The sequence below is a fragment of the Vanessa cardui genome, chromosome 19 (genome assembly GCF_905220365.1).
Source record: "Vanessa cardui chromosome 19, ilVanCard2.1, whole genome shotgun sequence".
Lineage (NCBI taxonomy): Eukaryota > Metazoa > Arthropoda > Insecta > Lepidoptera > Nymphalidae > Vanessa > Vanessa cardui.
The window spans coordinates 6,806,727-6,829,073 of NC_061141.1; the positions used below are offsets into that span (position 1 = coordinate 6,806,727).

Here is a 22,347-nt window from a genome sequence, read left to right on the forward strand (position 1 = left end):
CAATTGCAACTACATTTATTATATTCTATTTTAGATGTGAACATATAAAATATCTTAGTCGCGAAAGGATTCATTTTTTACAGTACATTTTATTCATTATATTTATATAAATAGCTTGTAAATTTCCCATTGCTGGGCTTAGCCCTTTGAGGAGAAGGTTTGGAACATATTCCACCGCGCTGTTCCAATGCGAGTTTCCTCACGATGTTTTTGTTCACCTCCAACAACGAAATGAATTATAAACCCAAATGGAGCACATGAATATACAGTGGTGCTTGCCTGAGTTTGAACTCGTAATCATCGGTTAAGACACAAGATTGCCTGATTTATTAAACCCTTTTGATTTTTTTTTCTATATGGCTTAGAAAACTTGAGCTTTGATATAATTGGCCACCCGTATTACAGCAGATTCATTGATTACGTGTCTTAAAAAAAAAGACTATGTCTCAGTTTGTTTTGAAAAATAAAAATAAATCGCTCGTTGTAAAAATATGAGACAATATGAGACAACATCACATACATTACTCTGATCCCAATGTAAGTAGCTGAAGCACTTGTGTTATGGAAATCAGAAGTAACGACGGTACCACAAACACCCAGACCCAAGACAACATAGAAAACTAATGGAAATCTACATCGACTCGGCCGGGAATCGAACCCGGGACCTCAGAGTGGCGTAGCCATGAAAACCGGTGTACACACCACTCGACCACGGAGGTCGTCGAAAATGATTTAAAGAAGAAACAATATTTGGTAGACATTTGGTACGTTCGCGTTGCAGGTATCCACAACTCGGTGACGCTGTGGTGCGCGGTGATGAGCGAGCACAAGGTGCTGCTGGTGTCGCTGGCGGGCGCGCGGCTGTCGGCGGCGTGCCGCGCGCTGGCCGCGCTCATGTTCCCCTTCCGCTACGCCCACGTGTACATCCCGCTGCTGCCGGCCGGCCTGGCGGAGGTGCTCGCCACGCCCACGCCCTTCCTCATCGGCGTGCACTCCAGTTTGAAGGAGGAGGTCTCCGAATTGGTAAGTGCTTAACCCTTTGAGCCGAGATGGCCCTGTTGTTAGAACTCGTGCATCATAACTGATGATTGTGGGTTCAAACCTAGGCAAGCACCACTTAATTTTCATGAGCTTAATTTTTATTATGTTTATAATCTCTCATCTCGTGCTCGGCGGTGAAGGAAAACTCCCCGAGGAAACCTGCAAGTGGTTGACTTCAACGAAATTCTGCCAATTGTATATTTCACCAACCTGTATTGGAACAGCGTGGTGGAGTATGTCCCAAAACCTTCTCTTCAAAGAAGGAGGGGTTCTTACCCCAGGAGTGGGAAATTTACAGGCTGTTGTTGTTGTAAAATCCTATGGTCACAGGTATATTATATTGAGTGCGGGTGACCAATTTGGAACATTAGTACTTTTAATAAAAAGAAAATGATACGTAAACTTATTTACATATGTGTAACTTGATGATGTCATGATGTACTCGGTCAGATCATACTGCGGTATCCTATTGTTTTATTTCTAATTAAGGCATAAGTTACTGTTTATATGAATAGCTATAATATAATAATAATATATATGAGACAATATCACATACATTACTCCCAATGTAAGTAGCTAAAGCACTTGTGTTATGGAAAATCAGACGTAACGACCGTACCAAAAACACCCACACCCAAGACAACATAGAAAACTAATGATAATCTACATCGACTCGGCCGGGATTCGAATCTGGGACCTCAGAGTGGCGTACCCATGAAAACCGGTGTACACACCATTCGACTATGGAGGTCGTCAGCTATAGTTTTAAGTTAAAATCCTAACCGTAAGTATTGTTCGATTACAGTTGGACGTTATAGTAGCGGATCTCGACGTAGGATCACTGCACATCCCGGCCGGAGTCAACATACCACGACCAGAGGGGAAGCTCCTGTCCTCTCTCCAGGATGCCCTAGCGCTGGTCTTGCAGCCGGAGTTGAAATCTGCTGATTCAGCGTTCGCTCCACCACCTCCGTCCTCGTCTCCACCACATATGTTGGATAAGGAGATCAGAGCGGTGTTTATGAGGACGTTGGCTAAACTGTTGCAGGGTTACAGGTAACAGTTACATCAACTAAATTAAGATTTTTTTGATTAGAACAATGCACTACAAGCAATCTTAGTAGGGCTTGTGCAAGCTCGTCTGGGTAGATACCACCCACTCACCAGTTATTCTACCGCCAAATAACAGTACTCAGTATTGTTGTGTTCCGGTTTGAAGGGTGAGTGAGCCAGTGTAACTACAGGCACAAGGCACATAACATCTTAGTTCCCAAGGTTGGTGGCACATTGACTATGTAAGGAATAGATAACATTTCTTACAGCGTCATTGTCTGATGGTGACCACTTACCACCAGGTGGCCCATATGCTCGACCGCCAACCTATACCATAAAAAAAAATCTATGTTATTAATATTATAAATTTGAAAGTAACTTTATCTGTTGCTCTTTCACGACAACACCGCTGAACATAATTTAATTATGATTAGTACATAGGAAGATATGTAGATAGAATACATTATATGAAAAAGTAATATTTATATGTAAAACTATATGTAATTATATGTAATTTATAGAAGAAGTAATTTCATATGTAAGTAATATTATAGGACATATTACTTTAGGTATATTTATCATTTTGTTTATACATTAAAATATAATTAAAAGTTGTACGCTAATATTTGCTAAAAGTATTTTTTATTATTTCCTCTCATTAACCGTGGTTAATTATATTTTTATGGGTTGTAATGTAATGTAATTTGTTTATGATATCCTTTCAGACACTGTCTTACAATCATAAGGATCCATCCGTCACCAGTATTAACATTCCACAAGGCCGGCTTCCTCGGAGCCAGGGGTCTGTCACAGTGTCCGTTCGCAGTCAGATTGTTGGACTCGATGTTCTTCAACGGGCTCGTTGCCGAGCGAGGACCTCCGTGGAGGCCGACGGATATATGGGACGAATTAGTGCAGTATGTATTTGTTTCTTTTGTGAATTCGAGATGGCCCAGTGGATAGAAGGCGTGCGCCTTAACCGATGATTGCAAGTTCGAACTCAGGCAAGCACCACTGAATATTCCTGTGTTTAATTTGTGTTTATAATTCATCTCGTGCTCGGCGGTGAAGGAAAATATCGTAAGGAAACCTGCATGTGTCTAATTTCATAGAAATTCAGCCATATCTGTATTCCACCAACCCGCATTGGAACAGCGTGGTAGAATATGTTCTCTCAATCTTTCCCTCAAATGGCGAGGGGCCTTAGTCCAGCAGCAGGAAATTTATAGGCTGTTGTTGCATTATTTTAAGATAATTTGTTCATGCATTAATTTCAACGATAATTGTTTTTCAGAAATCTACCCGAACAACTTAGATTAGAATCATTGAATCCAGAGCTAGAGTTACAGCATATACAGGATTTAGCGATGCAGTTACATCTGAATGAAAATCCCAACCCGCAGGTGACTTGCATAATAATCTTAAACACTTATTGCAGTGGGATTTTTAAATGTTAATAACTAAGTTAGTTATAGAAAGGGCAGTTGATTTGCTTAACCAAAATTTGTAAAATAAATTGAATGTAATAAAAATTGTTACTATAAAAGTCTTCATTATATTTTTAGGGTGTATCAACGCAGACGTACTCGCAGCGCGTACTGCGACCACCCGAAGGCGCTTCGGCCCGGATACACCAACCCCCTCTGCCGCCGTTAGACGCGGAAAGGGTACATGCCGTTATAGAGGAAGTCACCGCCAGAAACGCTAACAATCCCAAGTAAATAGGAAGTTTTATATTTTATAAACTAATTGAGTAACTTTGAACATCAATAAAGATAACTATTTAAATTGGTATAATGTAGTGCATATTATACTTTTTGGTCAAAATGTTTGTATCTGTTTAAGACTATCAGCGATCCGGCTGCCGGCCCCGAGGATAATTCCGCCGGGCGCGTCCCCCACCGGCGCCGTCGAACACACGCAGCTACTGCTCACCAACTCGGCCCGGCGACTCGAGGTGAGAACGATCGCTCGTAAATAAAATAGTAAAATATTACTGTTGTAAACCCCAGTAGGGGCCCACTGCCGCAAGAGAAGCTCTCTCTTGATGTTATACATGAAAGATAGTTTCATCCGAAATATACCCTGCTGAGATGGCCCAGTGGTTAGAACGCGTGCATCTTAACCGATGATTGCGGGTTCAAACCCAGGCAAGCACCACTATATATATGTGCTTAATTGTGTTTATAATTCATCTCATGCTCGGCGGTGAAGGAAAACATCGTGAGGAAACCTGCATGTGTCTAATTTCATCGAAATTCTGCCACATGTGCATTCCACCAACCCGCATTGGAACAGCGTGGTGGAATACATTTCAAATCCTCTCCTTAATGGAAGAGGAGGCCTTATCTCAGCAGTAGGAAATTTACAGGCTGTTACTTTACTTTTTTTACTTTTATACCCGTTTCCTCACGATATTTTACTTCACCGTCGAGCACAAGATGAATTTATAATTCGCCTATCGTTCGAATTAGAATATGTACATAGAGCTTGAGTGGTGTGCGCGTGCGCAGGTGCTGCGCGCGTGCGTGGCGGCGACGTTCGAGTGCCGCTACGCGGACGCGCGCAAGTCGTTCCCGGGCGTGGTGCGCGCGCTGCGGGCGCCGGGCGCGCGCGCGGCGCTGGTGCGCGACCTGGCGGCGCGCCTGCCCACCAACAAGCACCTGCTGCAGCACCACCAGTTCGAGCTCGTCGTGCGGTCGGTACAATCAAACGCGCCCGTCCTGCCTCACGTTTATTGCTATCGCTACGCGTACACATCGCGTCGACGTCACTCGTCGCAGTAGTTCTCGTCCTCGAACTTGTTGAACTCGAGGACGCATTTGATGCACGCGACCTTCTCGTTGTCGAGTATCAGGTAGGACAGGGCCTCGAACTCGCCGTAGATGGCCTCGCGGGGCAGCTTGCAGTAGTCCATCACGTAGTCGTCCACGTGATATTCTCCCTGAAAATTGCAACTGCTTTAGACTCCTACTACACTATGATAGTACGACGTAAAACGTACAAATTTTTTTTTTTTTTTTAATATCTCAACTATCAGACTGACAGTTACTTTCGCATTTATAATATTAGTATAGTCAATAAACTTGAAAGTAATTTTATTTACCTTGTCAACCGGAAATTCCGGCGGATCAATTTTGGCTAGTGTGAGCGCATTGAACACATTTTCCTCGGCGTATTTATTTAGCATGTTCACGACACTGTTGTCGGAAAGTATCTGGTACGGCTTGCATCCTCCATCCACGTACTTACAAACTTCTACTAAAGCCTGAAAAACAAAATAGTGTTGCCAACTTTAAAAACATTTTAATTGGTAGTGCATTTTAATCATATATAATGATATTCTGTATGACGATTTGATTATTATGAATTCTGTTAAAATTGCAAATTTAAATAAGTACTGAAGCATTATTTAATTTTTATCGAAAATTTATTTTCATTTTTGAGTTATACAACAAAAAAAACTATTTCTTGTTACCGCGTATTTATCATCAATGGTATCGCTTGCGACGACGTCGGCGGAGATGCCGTCGTGCGTGCGGTTCAGCTTGTGTTTGTCCATGTCCACCGTCAGTACTTCGTCTTTTATTTCCATGGGACACTTGCTTATGCTTATCAGCGACCATATACCTGGACCCTGGTAATGATAAATATTATTATTCAGACAATATCGTCTAAAAGCATTCTTGCCTTTTATTATTAGCTCATAGAAAAACTCAACGTATTGATAATATACTATTAACAAAACAAAATTACTTTTATAACAAATTTATTGCAGGGAGATAAAATAATAATCATTAACAACAAAATACTTCAATCAATTTCTGGTTTTCTAATAATATTACAAAAACAGTAAAACAATGATACGCCTGACCGTATTTCGCGCCGCCTCCCGCCAAAAAGAAAGAGAGAGAATTTTAAAAGCCATCTGTCAGCTTGACGCGTGGCGTTCGGAAAGTCACACTAATTCTCCTTATAATACTATATTTAAATATATAAGTAATGGTGGGGGACTTGTATACAATATACGAAAAAAAGACAGTTTAACAGTGTTTTGTATTTTTATAAACTATATTTTGATATAAAGTAAAAAGTTTAAAATTAACAATTACTTTTTATAATTAAAATGGAGTTTAATTTTTTGTTTTAACACATCTTACCAACATATCGTTCGCGCTGATCTGAGCCACGTAACACGTTAAAGTGGTTAATGATAATAAATTCAACATATCGACGTAAAGTTAGGACACAAATGACCGGAGCCCCGCATGCGTTCCATATAAATACTCAGTAATTATGTTACGTGCCTAAAGGTAGTTAATTCCACATTGATTCTATCACCTCCTCATGTCATGATTGACAGATATGGCCTCGTTAAGTGATGATATTCAATTGACATTTAATTTTGATGTTTTTTTTTTTTAAATATGGAACAGGTTCGGTTTTATTTTGATATTTTTTTGTTCTATTTTCTTGGACAAACTAAATTTAAAAAAAGAATTATCCATTGGGTCCTAACAAAGGTATTTAAGTCCAAATGACTGTTTTGTTTATGGAAGTTTTTGATAGAACAGATTAAAAATTAGTTAAATATATTCTGGAAATATACACATTATATAAAAATAAATAAACATATATTATATATATTTGTTAGATGTATAAATATTGTTTTGTTGTGGTCATAGTCGGTAAATCATTCGCGTGTCTGCATCTACATCGGTATTGTTTGTGATTAATTCGACCTTGTATTTCTCGACCCTGTTTCCGGTCATCATATATAAAAAATATAAATAAGTTTTTATATATTTACCATGTATGGAATAATTTGGAATCTGAAGTATCCTTGTAAACGAATTTTAAAATATATTTTTTATTATGATAAGATTTCATCGAAGAATCTTAATTTTTATTAATTTTAGTACTATTGAAGTTGTCATTCATAATACATTTGCTAGCAACCGGCTATAAGAGCCGCTTAAAAAGACTAATATTCCGATTGCCTACTAAGATAAGCTCAGCATAATACTTATGTTTAAAGTGAAGACAATATTGTTTTAAAATTTATTTATTATATATTGAACCGTATAAATAGCGATATAAGAAAGTCACAACCTTCCTAAAGTCGCTATTTAATCAAATCAATTTTATTTAAGTAAACTTCACTATGAAGCGTTTATTGAATCGTCAACAATTAAATACTACCGCCGTTTCGGAAAGCAGCTTCTAGCGAGAAGAAACGGCAAGAAACTCGCATAGTTGCTCTTTTTAAATACACAGATTTACAATGCTGTTGTGAATGTGCAATTTACAGTAATTGGTGTCCCATGATGGAACCCGAGCCTAACTCCAGGCGTTTCTTTCTTAAAAATATACCTTTAATGAATAATAAGATTTATTTATTAATTTAGTCTTAATAATCTTTATAAATTTTGAGAATGTATGAATTTATACGGAGGTATCGACAGTTAGCTCACGACTGCATGTCTGGTATCCGTTAGGCTCATGAACTGCGCGCTGCAGTCGGCCAGCGCGCTGGACGAGCACTCCATCGCCGCCGCCGTGCTGCCGCTCGCCACCGCCTACTGCCGCAAGCTGTGCACCGGCGTCATCCAGTACGCCTACATGTGCATACAGGTCCGTACCGAGATTTGTTCCTTGTATACACGAGTTATTGCATTTACATTAAAATAAAGTAACAGCCTGTAAATTTCCCACTGCTGAGATAAGGCCTCCTCTTCCATTAAGGAGAGGGTTTGGAACATATTCCACCACGCTGTTCCAATGCGGGTTGGTGGAATGCACATGTGGCAGAATTTTCGATGAAATTAGACACATGCAGGTTTCCTCACGATGTTTTCCTTCACCGCCGAGCATGAGATGAATTATAAACACAATTAAGCACATATATATAGTGGTGCTTGCCTGGGTTTGAACCCGCAGTCATCGGTTAAGATGCACGCGTTCTAACCACGGGGCCATCTCAGCTCTTGATATGACATTAATACTATCTTATAAATTTTCCAATAGTTACTCAAATGAAAACGTCTTCTGATTTTATTACCAGGAGCACCAGGTGTGGACGAGTCAGCAGTTCTGGGAGGCGGCCTTCTATCAAGAAGTGCAGCGCGACATCAAGGCGCTGTATCTGCCAAGTCCCACGCACCACCACCGCATGCCTAGTCCCAGGTCTCATTAAGCTTATAGTATAGATTACAACTACCCCATTTTTGGAGATGATTAAATAGACTTTTTGTTATTTATGAATAGTTTAATGTAAATAATTTAATATGATTGTGTGCTTTATTTCAGGGAAGACGACGAGTACATATCGCTACTGAAAGCTCAAGAACCCAGTGCGTTGGAAATCGCGGCAGAACAGATGCGGCTTTGGCCCAGCTTACCACCAGGTAACTAAAACCTCGTTCGTGGAAACATTCACAACCCAGAATATATTTAATTATAAAGCTTATAGGAATAAAAATTGTATACTATTTTTGCAAGTTTTCGTAAAATAGAGATAGATAATGAACCCAAATTTAGCGCAAAAATTATGTTATGAAAAGTATAAGCAAAGATAAGGATAAAGTCTAAGTCTAAGTCACGTAGCAATAGATCACACTCGGTAAACAATACTAAAGGCGTGTCTCTGGGCGACAGAGAAGCAGCGCGAGCTGATCGCGAGCGAGGAGTCGACGCTGTACAGCCAGGCGATCCACTACGCCAACCGCATGGTGTACCTGCTGCTGCCGCTCGAGGGCGCCGGCCGCCGCGCCGACGTGCGCGCCGACGACGCCGACCGCGCCAGCAACAGCATCACCAACAGGTAGCGCGCTTAGCTCTGATCAATAAGTATATTTTATTTTTTCAGTCCTATGCCCAAAGGTTGTCTGGAAGAAATTGCTACCGTAGCGATAAGACCGCTTTTGTACATCTACTCAACATGTTACCCATTTGCCTTGTTTTTTATTATTGGTGTACAATAAAGAGTATTTATTATTATTATTATATGCGGCGGTGATCGGCCTTTTACAGGACCGTCTGGGTTTCACCTGGGCTAGTTTACCGCCAAACTTTGTATTGTAATTGAAATATTCAATTAAAATATTGAGTAATACCCTTATATTTCATAAAATATGAATGAGACCTTGTGACGAGAAGAGGTATGTCCTTGTCTATTTTGTTTCTTTATTCTCTGACTAAATTTAGTTCTCTATCAATATTTCAGTGTCGCGGAGTCAGATAGCGCGGATGCAGAATCCGGCTTCGAGGAAGCAGACCCGGGAGAAGCCGGCAACAATGTGATAAAAATGGTCTCCAGATTTGTCGACAAGGTACTCCAATTTTTAAAACAAATATGCATCGAATTTTTATTATGTTTTTTACCTTTGTACAAAATTTCAAAGTGCCTTTAGACTTTAATTAAAAACCCTAATTAAAAATTATTAAATAGATATAATATTGTAATATTTCCTGCTTTGAATATGCTCTATCTTCAAGTGGGTATTAGATAAATGTTGCACATGATCACTAATCGTTGCCCCGCAGGTGTGCACGGAGGGCGGCGTGACGGCGGAGCACGTGCGCTGCCTGCACCAAATGGTGCCGGGCGTCGTGCACATGCACCTGGAGGCGCTCGACGCCGTCGCACGGGAGAGCCGACGACTGCCGCCCGTGCAGAAGGTGAGGGGAATCGATTATTCTTATATTCAATATATCAAATCAAATTTATTCAAGTAAACTTCAGAATGAAGCGTTTTTGAATCGTCAATAATCAAATACTACCACCGTTTCGGAAAGCAGCTTCTAGCGAGAAGAAACGGCAAGAAACTCGCATAGTTGCTCTTTTGAAATAAACACATTTACAATGCTGTTATTGACAGTAATCAGCGTCCTATGATGGAACCCGAGCCTAACTCCGGGCGTTTCTCTCTAAAAAGTACTTTTTTAATTAATAGTATGATTTATTTATTAATTTAGTCTTAATAATATTTTTAAATTTTGAAAATGGTAAATTGATTAGATTTTCCGGTATCTTATTATATATGCGTATACCATTGCCCAAAAACGTTCTATTTACCGTATGCAAACGGAAATTGGGGGTTACAAGTTTATTCTTATTTCTTGTATACTAAGCTTATTATTAGAGTGGAGACCGCGTCTCGGCAAACGTAGTGTAGGACGTCCTCAGGCACGGCGGAGTGACGATATACGCAAGGCGGCTGGCAGGAGCTGGATGCGAGTAGCCGGAGAAAGACCACAGTGGCGTGCACTGGGAGAGGCCTATGTCCAGCAGTGGACAAAAATAGGCTGTTGATGATGATGATGATGATGAAGCTTATTTGTCTGTTTCCTATATTCAATGTGTATCTGTGTCCGCAGCCGCGCATCGCGTGGCCCACGCTGGTGGCGGGCGAGGCGGGCGCGGGCGCGGCGCTGCGCGCGCTGCTGCTGGCGGACGGGCGCGGCTGCGCGCTGCCGCAGCTGCTGCCCGCCGAGGGCGCGCTGTTCCTCACCAACTACCGCCTGCTTTTCAAGGGCGTGCCGCTCGACCCCTACGGTCAGTGCCGCGCTGCCGCCGTTGTTCCCTCTATAGTTTGTTCGCGTTAAGAATGCAGTGAGTTGTCATTGTTTACCGGCTTTACTCCGCCCCCTGACCAATCAAATCTTTTTTAACAGCGGGGTGAAGGTGTATGCATATTTGTGTTAAAATTTCAACAAATTATATTTGTTTTAAAGACTAAGTATAATGAATTTAAAAAATACACGTTAAAATAAAAAATCGAATCGGGGTATTAATCAACAAAATTCTTAACACTATATACAATCGTTTGCGAATCTTGCCATCGCGATGTAGAAATTTACATATTTTGACATAACGTCATCTTGTAGCTATAGGTTACATTAATTATTACGTTTACAGCTTGAATAAATTAAACATAAATTTATAAATAAACAAAATTTAAATTATAAAAATAAAAATATCAGTTAATAATTAATTAAATGTGAACTTGACTTTGTAATTTGAAAAGATTTGATTGGTCAAAGGGGGCGGAGTCAGGCCGATAAAGAATGACAACTCACTGCATTCTTAACGCGAACAGACTATAGCTAGTTGTTGCTTACGATTTCTTACCTTTGAAATTGAATGATAATTCCCTCAGCATGTGAAGCGACGGTGGTGCGCTCCTTCCCGCTGAGTGCGTTGACGCGGGAGAAAGGTGTCCGGGCTGCGCATGCGCAGCTGGAACACGCGCTGCACGACGGCCTTCAGCTGCGTGCCGCCACATTCCAGCTTATCAAGGTGTGTTCTTGGTACTACATGTGTAAAAGCCAGTCATGTCATGAATTTGCCCATCATTGATAATATCTGGAATTAATTTAATTAAAAGTAAAGCAAAGTAACAGCCTGTAAATTTCCCACTGCTGAGATAAGGTCTCCTCTTCCATTAAGGAGAGGGTTTGGAACATATTCCACCACGCTGTTCCAATGCGGGTTGGTGGAATGCACATGTGGCAGAATTTCGATGAAATTAGACACATGCAGGTTTCCTCACGATGTTTTCCTTCACCGCCGAGCACGAGATGAATTATAAACACAATTAAGCACTTATATATAGTGGTGCTTGCCTGGGTTTGAACCCGCAATCATCGGTTAAGATGCACGCGTTCTAACCACGGGACCATCTCAGCTCTAATCTTAATTTAATTGCTTAAAATATATTATTTATTATAATATCAGGTAGCGCTAGACGAGGAGGTGAGTAGCGAGCAAGCGGAGGCGTTCCGCAAGGCGGTGGCTCGCCTGCGTCACCCGTCACACCCGCTGATGCACTTCGCGCTGGCGCCGCGCGCGCCCCCACCGGCGGACCTCGCGCAACCCAAACACCACACGCTCAAGTGAGTACCATTAAACCTATCAACCTGACGACCTCCATGGTCGAGTGGTGTGTACACCGGTTTTCATGGGTACGCCGCTCTGAGGTCCCGGGTTCGATTCCCGGCCGAGTCGATGTAGATTACCATTAGTTCTCTATGTTGTCTTGGGTCTGGGTGTTTGTGGTACCGTCGTTATTTCTAATTTCCATAACACAAGTGCTTCAGCTACTTTCATTGGTATCAGAGTAATGTATGTGATGTTGTCTCATATTTATTATTATTATTTATTATCAACATTCTCATGGACCTATCAACGTTATGGTTCGGTAACATTTTAATCGAGTTAAAATAATTACTAAAAATAGTCGTTTACATTTTTGTGTCATAGAGGCTTTGCCAAAAAGACCCTGCTGAAGACAGCTCGACGTGCAGGCTTAAAGCCGAAACCCTCGAAGAGACAGAAGTATGTCCTTCCGTCTTCAGATGCGCGGTCACTCACCTCGCCTCCTCTGATGTCCTCGCTGTCGGCTGATACGTTGTCACGTAAGTCCTACTTAGTCGATATTCAAATTTAGTATAACCTATTCCAACTACTCAATTATTACAAATTATATACTAAACAAAAAAAAAAAGATTTTTAATATTGAACCAGATCATATTCAATATCATCTTGAATAACCTATGATATTGTTGCGTCTAGCGAAGCTCTTATCGGTACCTACGAATTTAAATTAAAGTGGATAAAGTAGTGAAGTGGAATATTTTTGTATTGTATGTATATAAATGTATATTGTACAAGAGCCTAAAGAGTATGTTATGCGTAATATAGTAGAATATGTCTAAGGTTCGATTATCTTGAGAGTGTACGAGTGTTTGTGTATAGTGGAGGAGTTGGAGCTGGGCGGCGGCGCGGCGGAGGGCGCGGAGTGTGCGCACGCGCGTTCGCTGGAGCGCGTGCGCGAGCGCGTGTACGCGCGCGACTGGGCGCGCCTCGGCCTCGCCGCCTCGCCCTTCCGCCTGTCGCACGCCAACGCGCTCTACACGCTGTGCAGGAGGTCGGTCGCGCAACAACACTCAGGGCACGCCTTCCTCGAGTCTGACACGTTTCATTGTAACGTGCCTCATCTGTCTTTATCGTCTTGTATAAAAAATATATTGAGCTGAATTCCTCAAATTTTGTCGATTGAACTATGCAATTTAATTATAGTCTGTTCGCGTTAAGAATGCAGTGAGTTGTCATTGTTAACCGCCCCCTTTGACCAATCAAATCTTTTCAAATTAGAAAGTCAAGTTCATATTGAACTTGTTCGAACGTGACGGTTGTGGATTTAATTAATTATTAACTGATATTTTTAAAATTTAAATTAAATTTTTATTATTATTAATTGATATTTAAAAAAAATGCATACCACACCAATTTGTAAAAATTAAAGTGCCAGAAATGCTGCGACCACATCCCACAAGAAGAAATTGCCATGTGGGATTTAGATAATGTTATAGAACTCGCTGCAGAAAATTATTTTATTATAAACACTGACGACGACACTAGTAGTTGCGATTAAAATATGAATGACATGTTTTCCGATTTTTTACGTTAATTTGTATATTTTAAATTCATTACACTTAGCCTTTAAAACAAATATAATTTGTTGGAATTTTATATACAAACACCTTTACCCTTCTGTTAAAAATATTTGATTGGTCAGGGGGCGGAGTCAGGCCGATAAACAATGACAACTCACTGCATTCTTAACGCGAACAGACTATAGTGAATTATTTTTTTTTTTTATTTTCATCAATTTGAAACAGTTTTTAGTTTTCTTTCATTTGAATCTATCATTGTCCGTGTTACGTGTTACTTGAACGCGTGGGTAACGCCGGCAGCTACCCGGCGGTGGTGGCGGTGCCGGAGAGCGTGTCGGACGAGTCGCTGCGGCGCGCGGCGCGCTGCTACCGGCAGGGCCGCGTGCCCGTGCTCACGTGGCGACACCCGCGCACCAAGGCGCTGCTGGCGAGGTACGCGCCCACATTCTATACTTATCGAATTTCATTTTGCATGGTACTGAGTCGAGATGGCCCAGTGGTAAGAACGCGCGAATCTTAACCGATAATTGCGGGTTCAAACCCAGGCAAGCACCGCTGATTCGTGTGCTTCATTTGTCTTTATAATTCATCTCGTGCTCAGCGGTGAAGGAAAACATCGTGAGGAAACCTGCATGTGACCAATTTCATAGAAATTCTGCCACATGTGTATTCCACCAACTCGCATTGGAACAGCGTGGTGGAATATGTTCCAAACCTTCTCCTCAAAGGGAGAGGAGGCCTTTAGCCCAGCAGTGGGAATTTACAGGCTGTTGTTGTTGTTGTTTGTTGTTGGTACTGCGTAGCGATTTTTGCAAGATTTTGTGCAAGGTTATTTCGGACGAATTAAATCCCAAAAAGGACATGTTTATTCAATTTATGCAATAAAAACACTTATTCGCACTTCTAAACCGATGGACGTATGTGTGTGATCTAGATCAGCTGCATCTCATCATAAAGGCGTGATGGGTATGCTGAAGTCTTCCAGTCATCAAAACCCTGCAACGACACAGAGTGGAACTGAAACTACCTCTAGTATAGAACAAGTAAGAATGTAGTCGAGATTTTCTTTATTATACCATTTTCCGCTGTATTCATTTGGAAGGGGTTCAACCCTAATCAAAAGCAAAATTAAACAATTAATTTTCCATATTATGTAAGATTTGTTGGTTACCTGAAAGCTGTTATCAAAATTGCTATATATGTATTACAAATGTGTAAAGTACCAATGTAATGTTAATTTCAGGAAAGATACCTAGCGACGCTAGTGTCCTTGACACCGGCATCTCGCGGTGAGCTCGACGACTCCAGTCTGAGCCTGGACTCGCTGCTGCTGTGCTGCGAGGAGCAACAACACAACCACACGCCGCTGCTCAGCAAGGCCGCAGGAACTCTTGGGTCAGTTAAAGTGTTTTTTTTTTGCAAGGAGTTATAACGTTTTTTCTTTTTCCCGTAGGAAAAATGTAATTATTTTCAACTAAGCTACTTGCTTAGTAGTTTGTTGGTGTAATTAAAGCTGTAGCGTTTATTTATTTTATTTTATTTGTGTGCGTTTAAACTGACTTATTGTTATCGGACGTCGGTAGGGTGCTGGGACGAGGCAGCGGCGGCAAGAGTGCGGGCGGGGCGGGAGCGGGGCGACACTTCGGGCGCTGGGGCTCGCTCAAGGACCGGCGACAGCCCTCGCATCTCGAGCTCTACACGCCCCGAGCGAGACTCTCCGCAGTGGACCTCGATGCCGGTATAGTAGGACACAACTTAGATGTCGCATCGGCACAATTCGTAAAACCGATCACATCCGAATTAAGTACGCTATCCCAAATTATCAATATTTATTTCTCATGCGAATATGATCTTTGCACAAACGTAATAAATTGTAATATCATATGACCTAATATATTCGTCAATTTGACGCGTCGATTTACATGCACTTGCTTTCTCTGACGCGTGAATCTATAGCGACAAATAGCGTCGAATGGCGCGATAGGGAGCTATTTCTATTGGTCGTGTAAATCGACAGTAATCGGTTTTACTTTCATTCCATTTCATTTTCCGATGCTACATCTAATTTGTGTCGTACTATACCTCACTCTTCCACCCTGCACATGTGTAACTCACTTGTGGATGGATAGTTGCACAGCACTAACCCGGTGTGTCTGCCGCAGTGTCGGGCGAGGGCATGGCGCGGCGCGCGGCGCTGTACGTGCTGGCGGAGAAGGGCGCGGGCGGCGCGCAGGCGGGCGTGGAGCCCGTGCCGCTGGACTACCCCGACGCGCGCGCCACCAAGCACGCCTTCAAGAAGCTGCTGCGCGCCGCCGCGCCCTCCGCGCCCGCGCCCCCCGCCGCGCCCGCCGCCGACGAGCCCGGCTTCCTCAGGTACCACTTGTTTAAAGCTCAAAACGCGCTTACGGCGAGTACTGTGTGTTCACCCACTTGTACCCTCATATTTCCTTTCAGATTAGTGGAGGAGTCGGGCTGGTTGTGGCAGTTGCGGCAATTGTTTCAACTCTCCGGTGCTGTTGTGGATCTTTTGGATGTCCAGGGGTCGTCGGTGCTGCTGTCGCTGGAAGACGGCTGGGATGTAACTGCGCAGGTAATACGATGCGTTTATATCTCTTTTATTTAAATAAGTACGTGATTGTTGCAGTCACTGAATACGTTATTTTGTTTTAGATATCATCATTGGCGCAAATTTGCCTCGACCCATACTATAGAACGCTCGAAGGTTTTCGTATTCTCGTGGAAAAGGAGTGGCTCGCCCTGGGCCACAAGTTCCAGCAGCGTTCCAACCTGGCCGCTACGCCGCAGCAGGGTTTCACGCCAACATTCCTCATGTTCCTCGATGCCGTACACCAGGTACCTGTCGTGCCTAGATACGAGTGCATATACCATAAATATTTCATTTCATAATTACCATCCTTGAACCGACTTCTAAACAAAATTAAGATTTCAGTCAGTGATATGTTAATCGAAGTATGCGTTTTTGGGACTTTCGAGTTACATTTTTGTACGTCAATAGTTCGGTCGCTAAGTTTATTTCATAATTTAATGTACGCCTTATACGTTTCAGCTCCAGAAGCAGTTCCCGCTGGCGTTCGAGTTCAACGACTACTACCTGCGGTTCGTGGCGTACCACTGCGTGTCGTGCCGCTTCCGCACGTTCCTGCTGGACAGCGAGGCGCAGCGCGCGGAGTTGGGCCTGACGCCCGACGAGCGCCGCGTGGACGCGTCGCGCCTGGTACGGCCCGCCCCGCGAGCGTGTGCGTGCGTGCGTGTGCGTGCGTGCGTGCGTGTGCGTGCGTGCGTGCGTGCGTGCGCGTGCGTGCGTGCGGCGCGGGTACACTGAGTGTGTCGGCAGGGCGTGGAGACGGGCGGCGCGGGCGCGGCGAGCGCGGACGGCGAGGACGGCCGCGCCGCGCTGGGCCTGTTCGAGTACATGGAGCGCCTGCACCAGCGGTCGCCGCTCTTCTACAACCTGCTCTACACGCCCGACCTCGACAACCCGGTATGCGCCCGCACTCCCGTTGCCTCATCTCGGTCATCATAACTTTATCTGTGGCACGCCCTAAATATGATTTAATCATTTTGCATCGTTGACTAAACTTTTTTTATTCGTTTTTATAATTTAAATACGTGTCGGGCCAGTTATATTATTTTTCGTATGGTTTTACGTTTTAAAAGTTATGTTACTAAATGTTTAAGAAGAAGTTGTAATGTCACGGAGTTTGGACGATCTCGTCACTGTCTCTGCGGAGTCTCAAAGCGGATGTTGTTGGTTATTAATTTTGTTTGTATTATTGCTGCGTTTGCACCAGCGGTCGACGCTCTACTATGACCCAGTGCGTATAACTTGGTAATTATTGCATCACTCATGTAAAGAGGTTTTGATACCGATATGCCATGTGATGAACATGTTTTGATCGTAATCGCTATTAATTAAAACCGCCTTACGCCTTAGACTACACCCACGAGGGTTCCACGAATATATATATTTATTTTTTATTTTTATTTATTTTAGTTAGTAAAATTTGTGGAGAAGCCCTAAACTCCACGATTGCTTTTTAATTTGAAATTCAAAATTAATAAAATATGTTATATAAAATGAATACTTTTTAAAAACTTTGGCTCACAATTGGATTACTTATAATGTACTTATTCTGAATTTAGTACCCGAACTCTCCGATAGATCCCGTATGCTAAATATTTGTACATTGACAGAGCAATAAATAAGTGCTGCATGTATATAGTTGGAAAGTAATCTCATATGTGAGTTGGACTCAGGTATGCCAAAACGTGCAAATAAATTTTGTCTGAGATTCAGGTCTTCAATTACGTTAGTGTACTTATGAGATATCTAAATATTCGAGATATTATATTTATAAGGCGAATATGTGCCGTGGCTTGTTAACTTTTGGCATAACTCTCCAATTCGAGATTGCTTAAAAAGCAGTGATTGATTCTATCGTGGCGGGTTAATCGATCACCAGAGCAACCATTCTACACGCTCAGTGACAATTTTTTTCGGTATGAAGTAACGGTGAGTTTATTGTAGGCAGCGTTTCTTAGATATCTTGCTACTCGTATCGTTGATACCACTGAGTGACCACTTTGCTCATTATTTTAATTTAAAAAAAATATGAATGTAATTTATACTTATCATGCTTTTAAAACAAGGCAGTGACCGTGCACGTTACGTAGAGTAATAACGAATTTAAAAAACGCATGGGCAGAGACTTTATTGATGGTTGGTTGCTTGTCTTTCTAATACTACGGTTTCGCAGGTGCTGAGACCCGTCAGCGCAGTGAGCAGCCTGGAGGTGTGGGAGTACTACGTGAGCGAGGAGCTGTCGCACGGAGCGCCCTACGAGCCCGACCTGTGGTCCGACGACCGGCCCGCGCCCGCTCAGCGGCGACTCGTCGTGGCCGGGTACTGTACAGCTTCCTTATATTTCAAAAGATTTAACCGATTGTGCTAAATACTAATGTATCTCTTATAAACGCTGGAAGAGTAATGGTATAAGGAAAACAATCTACAACGAAATAATTTAATCGATACGCAGATACGACAGCATATCGCGGTGCATGCCGGACGCTTTCACCGGTCTGCTGGAGCGACTCAGGCAACTCGAGCTGGAGCTGGGACACCTGCCGCAGAAGTGGCGCGTGCGCTGGGACCAGCTGGAGCTGCCCAACACCCTGGAGCTACAGGTGCCCGGCCGCCGCCCGCCCCGGCCCAGGTGGCCTCGCCAGTCGCGCGCTAACCCGTGTCCGCCCGCAGCGCAACGCGTCGATGTGCAGCGGGCTGGTGCGCGTGGCGACGCGCGCGGCGCACCGGCGCGGCACGCTGGAGGTGCTGGCGCGCGCGCGCCTGGCCGCCGCGCCGCCGCCCGCCGCGCACCGCTGGGCGCCCGCGCCCGCCGCCGCGCCGGCGCGCTGCGAGCACTGCGCCGACCTGCTGTGGGGCCCGCTGGGCTGCGGCGCGCGCTGCGCCGACTGCGGCGCGCTGTGCCACGAGCGCTGCGCCGACGCGCTGGCGGCGCCGTGCCCGCCGCGCCTGGGCCCGCCGCCGCCGCCCGACCGCCACGCCGAGCGCCCGCCCGCCGCCGTGTCGCAGCAGTACTACGAGCAGTTCTCGTCCAACGTGGCCGAGAACCGCACGCACGAGGGCCACCTCTACAAGCGCGGCGCGCTGCTCAAGGGCTGGAAGCAGAGGTGACCGCCGGCTGAATACTGATGATAAAAATTTCAATCCAACTTTTTACATGTGCATTATTTCAAAATGTGTTTTAGGTGGTTCGTCCTCGACTCCATAAAGCATCAACTGCGATATTATGACGCGATGGAAGACTCGCATTGTAAAGGATTTATTGGTGAGTATAAAATACATTGAAATAAATAAAATAAAATTTCAACAGATCATTTAAGCTAAGAGCTATATATAGCTACTTAACATTTACCCCCCACCGCCCACAGACCTGGCGGAAGTGCTGACAGTGATGCAGGCCCCGCCCGCTCCTGGACCGCCCAAGAAGTGCGACGACAGATCCTTCTTTGACGTATGTATACATATGATCATTCCATATTGTAAAAAAAATTGTATGTTTTTGTATAAATTTGTTCAATTTAGACATATGTTGAACTTGAATTTACTAAATTAAGTTTTATTGTTTATTATTCAATAATGTGTTACTAAAAAGTGTTTTGTTATACAATTGTACAAAAAAAGACATTTTATTAATATGAATTCTTACGATTAAACAGTTACGGACGAGTAGAAGAACGTACAATTTCTGTGCGAGCGACGCGAACGCTGCGCAAGAGTGGATCGAGAAGCTGCAAGCGTGTCTGCAGTAATCACTTACAGGTTACCGCTTACGATGCGCGTGCGCAGCGAGCACGACACGATACCGCTGGACTGTAAAATATATTTAGTGAAATTAAAGAAATTTTAATGATATAAACTAAAGATATTGACTACTTACTGGTGTACTGGTAATTCCATATTGTTCGGTCACAAATAATCATAAATTTTCGTTTAATATCTATGTGTTTATAAAGTTATCACACGAGGGAAAGAATTGATTTCATTTTACTATCTTTTTAACAATTAAAATTTTGTAAAAAAATGTTTTATCGTGACATATCAAATTCGGTATTATTTTGTAGTTGTATTTTAAAATTTAATAAACTAGAATGTTGGTTGGGATGTAATTACTAAACTAGAGCTCTCTGTAATGTTTACAAGTGAATTCCGTTCGTCCGTCCCTGTGTGTCGTAGATCATAAACAAGGCATGGTTTACTAATTTTAATATTTGAATTTTGGTTTCATTAGAGATTTAAAACTACATTAAGTCAACAAAAACTACACAATAACACGAACTAAACAATAACAAGAACTTCTGTCTATTTAACATATGGCTTACTAGTTCTAATAGGTATGAGATAATACTTCATCGGTTACTTGGGTTGCTATTGAAGTCAGTTTGTAAAAGAAATTCAGCAACAGTTATAGTAAAGAAATAATGACTGTTAACTAATATTATTTTTAAATATTAAATATTGATATATTTTAGTAATTCCTGCTCATTTTGAATATTTATAATTTTGAATTGTTTAAAAAAACCTTAAGTTACTCTCTGCTGTAAATTTATTCTAAAATAATATACACAATATGACCCTAACTCAGGTAAACGATTCAGTTTTATTATTGCACTTTAATAATGTAAATATTATTAACCAAAATATTTTATATCTATGAGACTTAAACGTTCCCAATTATAATTCAATAACTCTAAAGACAAGGAAATTTCTGATATGACAACTGAGACTTAGTGTTACTCGAAATATGACTGAGAGTATTAAACCATCAAATTGTTTTAATATATTCAACATTATTGATGGTAAAAGCAACAGGCTGTTATCGTAACACCAGCAATCACTATAATATTCATTTTGAAAGCGACTACTCATCTTAGTAAGAGATAGGCAATTGGCAGTATTATTCCTAAACCTCGGAATGCACGTGAGGTGACTTGGCCATATTCCAGACCTCTCCCTATAAGATTATATAAGTGAGTAGGTGTCTGCGTATATCTCGCCTTTGAGAGCACCTGAAACTAAGAACGATTCTAATGTTTATATAAATCGCCTTCGATTTGAACAAGATTGTAATGGCGGTCCCCGCGACTGAACGAGCGTTGACCGACGGCGACAGTCAATGCAAGTATTTATACCGTAGTTTAATTTAGCTATCAATATATAAAATAAATATATCGTTACGTTGGTTATTTGTAAATATTTTATATTAATTATTGTTGTGTAAAGACTTCTGTTCCATTATTATGAATATTTCCGTTTAAATGTTCATTATTATTTTTATACAATTATTACGTTATATGTGTGTGTTGTAAATTGTCTATATCATCACAAGGTACGTTCGTAGAGGTGTGTAGTTCGCTGTTGTAGCCCGATGTTTGTTCGTAGGGAATATTGTTTAATGGGAATCTCAAATGAGCCCAACTTATTGTTACTCATTGATCGTTTTGTACGTTATTTTGTAAATATACCTGTATTTTGTGTTGACATATCAGTGTTGCCCGCCGTGACGCCTCACTACAGAAGTGGTTTCCAAGCATTGAGTCACTTGTTTCATTTCGCGACTTGATATATTTTATTTTTAAATATGTAAATTATATTTTCGGCATTGCATTTAATTTCGTCACGACGGCGCGCGTGGGTTATGTATGAAATTATGAATGATGCGCGCGCGCAGGATTGTTTGCATTTATTGGTAATTGCAATTATTCCTATCAGATGTCATATAATAGGCTTTTATATCCATAATTTAATAATAAAATAAATATTAAACAAAGATATTATTTAATCTATGTAGTTGTAGCTCACGATAAATAATCTGGTGACGTCTGATAAGAGTAATTAGTACGTGTATCTTAAAAAAACTGTGCTACTTATACCTATAAAAATTTTTGTTTGTGTTATATGCCTTCATCTGTTTGATTTATTTTTCTGCGCTCAGAGATAGTAACAGTCGGTGCCAAATTCATAAAGTGCACACCTGGTGTGTGTCGTTGCTCAGGATATTCGTACAAAGTGATGCAGTTCGAACTGACATTTATAAGTCTTGTTTTACTCGATGCGCTTCATCTCATATAACGTATATTTTAATAAGTCAAAGAGGTATTCATCGATAAGATTTTTTTTAGTATTATCTAATATTACCTTTGTATAAAGAGGTTTATCTTTTAAAGACCATATCAATGTTACGAAAGTATTTA

The 22,347-nt window shown here is 42.0% G+C and overlaps 2 protein-coding genes across 2 annotated transcripts in view; one reads left to right on the top strand and one right to left on the bottom strand.

Moving 5' to 3' along the window:
- LOC124537824 (myotubularin-related protein 13) overlaps positions 1–20,085 on the top strand; it is a 59,276-nt gene extending 39,191 nt beyond the window's left edge. Inside the window, exons 7-39 of the mRNA XM_047114747.1 lie at positions 782–1,023; positions 1,847–2,097; positions 2,820–3,011; positions 3,389–3,497; positions 3,660–3,811; positions 3,940–4,051; positions 4,608–4,792; positions 7,593–7,728; positions 8,159–8,280; positions 8,404–8,501; positions 8,752–8,917; positions 9,320–9,425; positions 9,640–9,774; positions 10,474–10,651; positions 11,256–11,395; positions 11,834–11,991; positions 12,359–12,513; positions 12,854–13,025; positions 13,855–13,986; positions 14,489–14,597; positions 14,798–14,949; positions 15,138–15,292; positions 15,717–15,927; positions 16,009–16,144; positions 16,225–16,407; positions 16,622–16,789; positions 16,910–17,056; positions 18,333–18,478; positions 18,612–18,759; positions 18,830–19,263; positions 19,342–19,421; positions 19,525–19,607; positions 19,813–20,085. Of these exons, the coding sequence (XP_046970703.1) occupies positions 782–1,023; positions 1,847–2,097; positions 2,820–3,011; positions 3,389–3,497; positions 3,660–3,811; positions 3,940–4,051; positions 4,608–4,792; positions 7,593–7,728; positions 8,159–8,280; positions 8,404–8,501; positions 8,752–8,917; positions 9,320–9,425; positions 9,640–9,774; positions 10,474–10,651; positions 11,256–11,395; positions 11,834–11,991; positions 12,359–12,513; positions 12,854–13,025; positions 13,855–13,986; positions 14,489–14,597; positions 14,798–14,949; positions 15,138–15,292; positions 15,717–15,927; positions 16,009–16,144; positions 16,225–16,407; positions 16,622–16,789; positions 16,910–17,056; positions 18,333–18,478; positions 18,612–18,759; positions 18,830–19,263; positions 19,342–19,421; positions 19,525–19,607; positions 19,813–19,905 (5,186 nt within the window). The 3' untranslated portion in view covers positions 19,906–20,085. The remainder of the gene's footprint in view (positions 1–781; positions 1,024–1,846; positions 2,098–2,819; positions 3,012–3,388; positions 3,498–3,659; positions 3,812–3,939; positions 4,052–4,607; positions 4,793–7,592; positions 7,729–8,158; positions 8,281–8,403; positions 8,502–8,751; positions 8,918–9,319; positions 9,426–9,639; positions 9,775–10,473; positions 10,652–11,255; positions 11,396–11,833; positions 11,992–12,358; positions 12,514–12,853; positions 13,026–13,854; positions 13,987–14,488; positions 14,598–14,797; positions 14,950–15,137; positions 15,293–15,716; positions 15,928–16,008; positions 16,145–16,224; positions 16,408–16,621; positions 16,790–16,909; positions 17,057–18,332; positions 18,479–18,611; positions 18,760–18,829; positions 19,264–19,341; positions 19,422–19,524; positions 19,608–19,812) is intronic.
- Positions 4,816–6,379, bottom strand: LOC124537825. Its single transcript, XM_047114748.1, has 4 exons — positions 6,255–6,379; positions 5,573–5,731; positions 5,201–5,362; positions 4,816–5,038 (listed from the first exon to the last, which is right to left on the bottom strand). The coding sequence occupies exons 1-4, from the start codon at positions 6,321–6,323 to the stop codon at positions 4,865–4,867; spliced, it is 564 nt and encodes a 187-aa protein (XP_046970704.1). The 5' UTR covers positions 6,324–6,379; the 3' UTR covers positions 4,816–4,864.
- Positions 20,086–22,347: the final 2,262 nt, after the last annotated feature.

What these genes read in the sequence shown, in the direction of transcription:
- LOC124537825 (XM_047114748.1), bottom strand. Translation starts at nt 6,323, where the DNA reads ATGTTGAATTTATTATCATTAACCACTTTAACGTGTTACGTGGCTCAG. An exon ending in CCATTGATGATAAATACGCG is followed by an intron (nt 5,363 to 5,572) that starts GTAACAAGAAAT and finishes TTTGTTTTTCAG; the next exon opens with GCTTTAGTAGAAGTTTGTAA. An exon ending in CGGAATTTCCGGTTGACAAG is followed by an intron (nt 5,039 to 5,200) that starts GTAAATAAAATT and finishes TGCAATTTTCAG; the next exon opens with GGAGAATATCACGTGGACGA.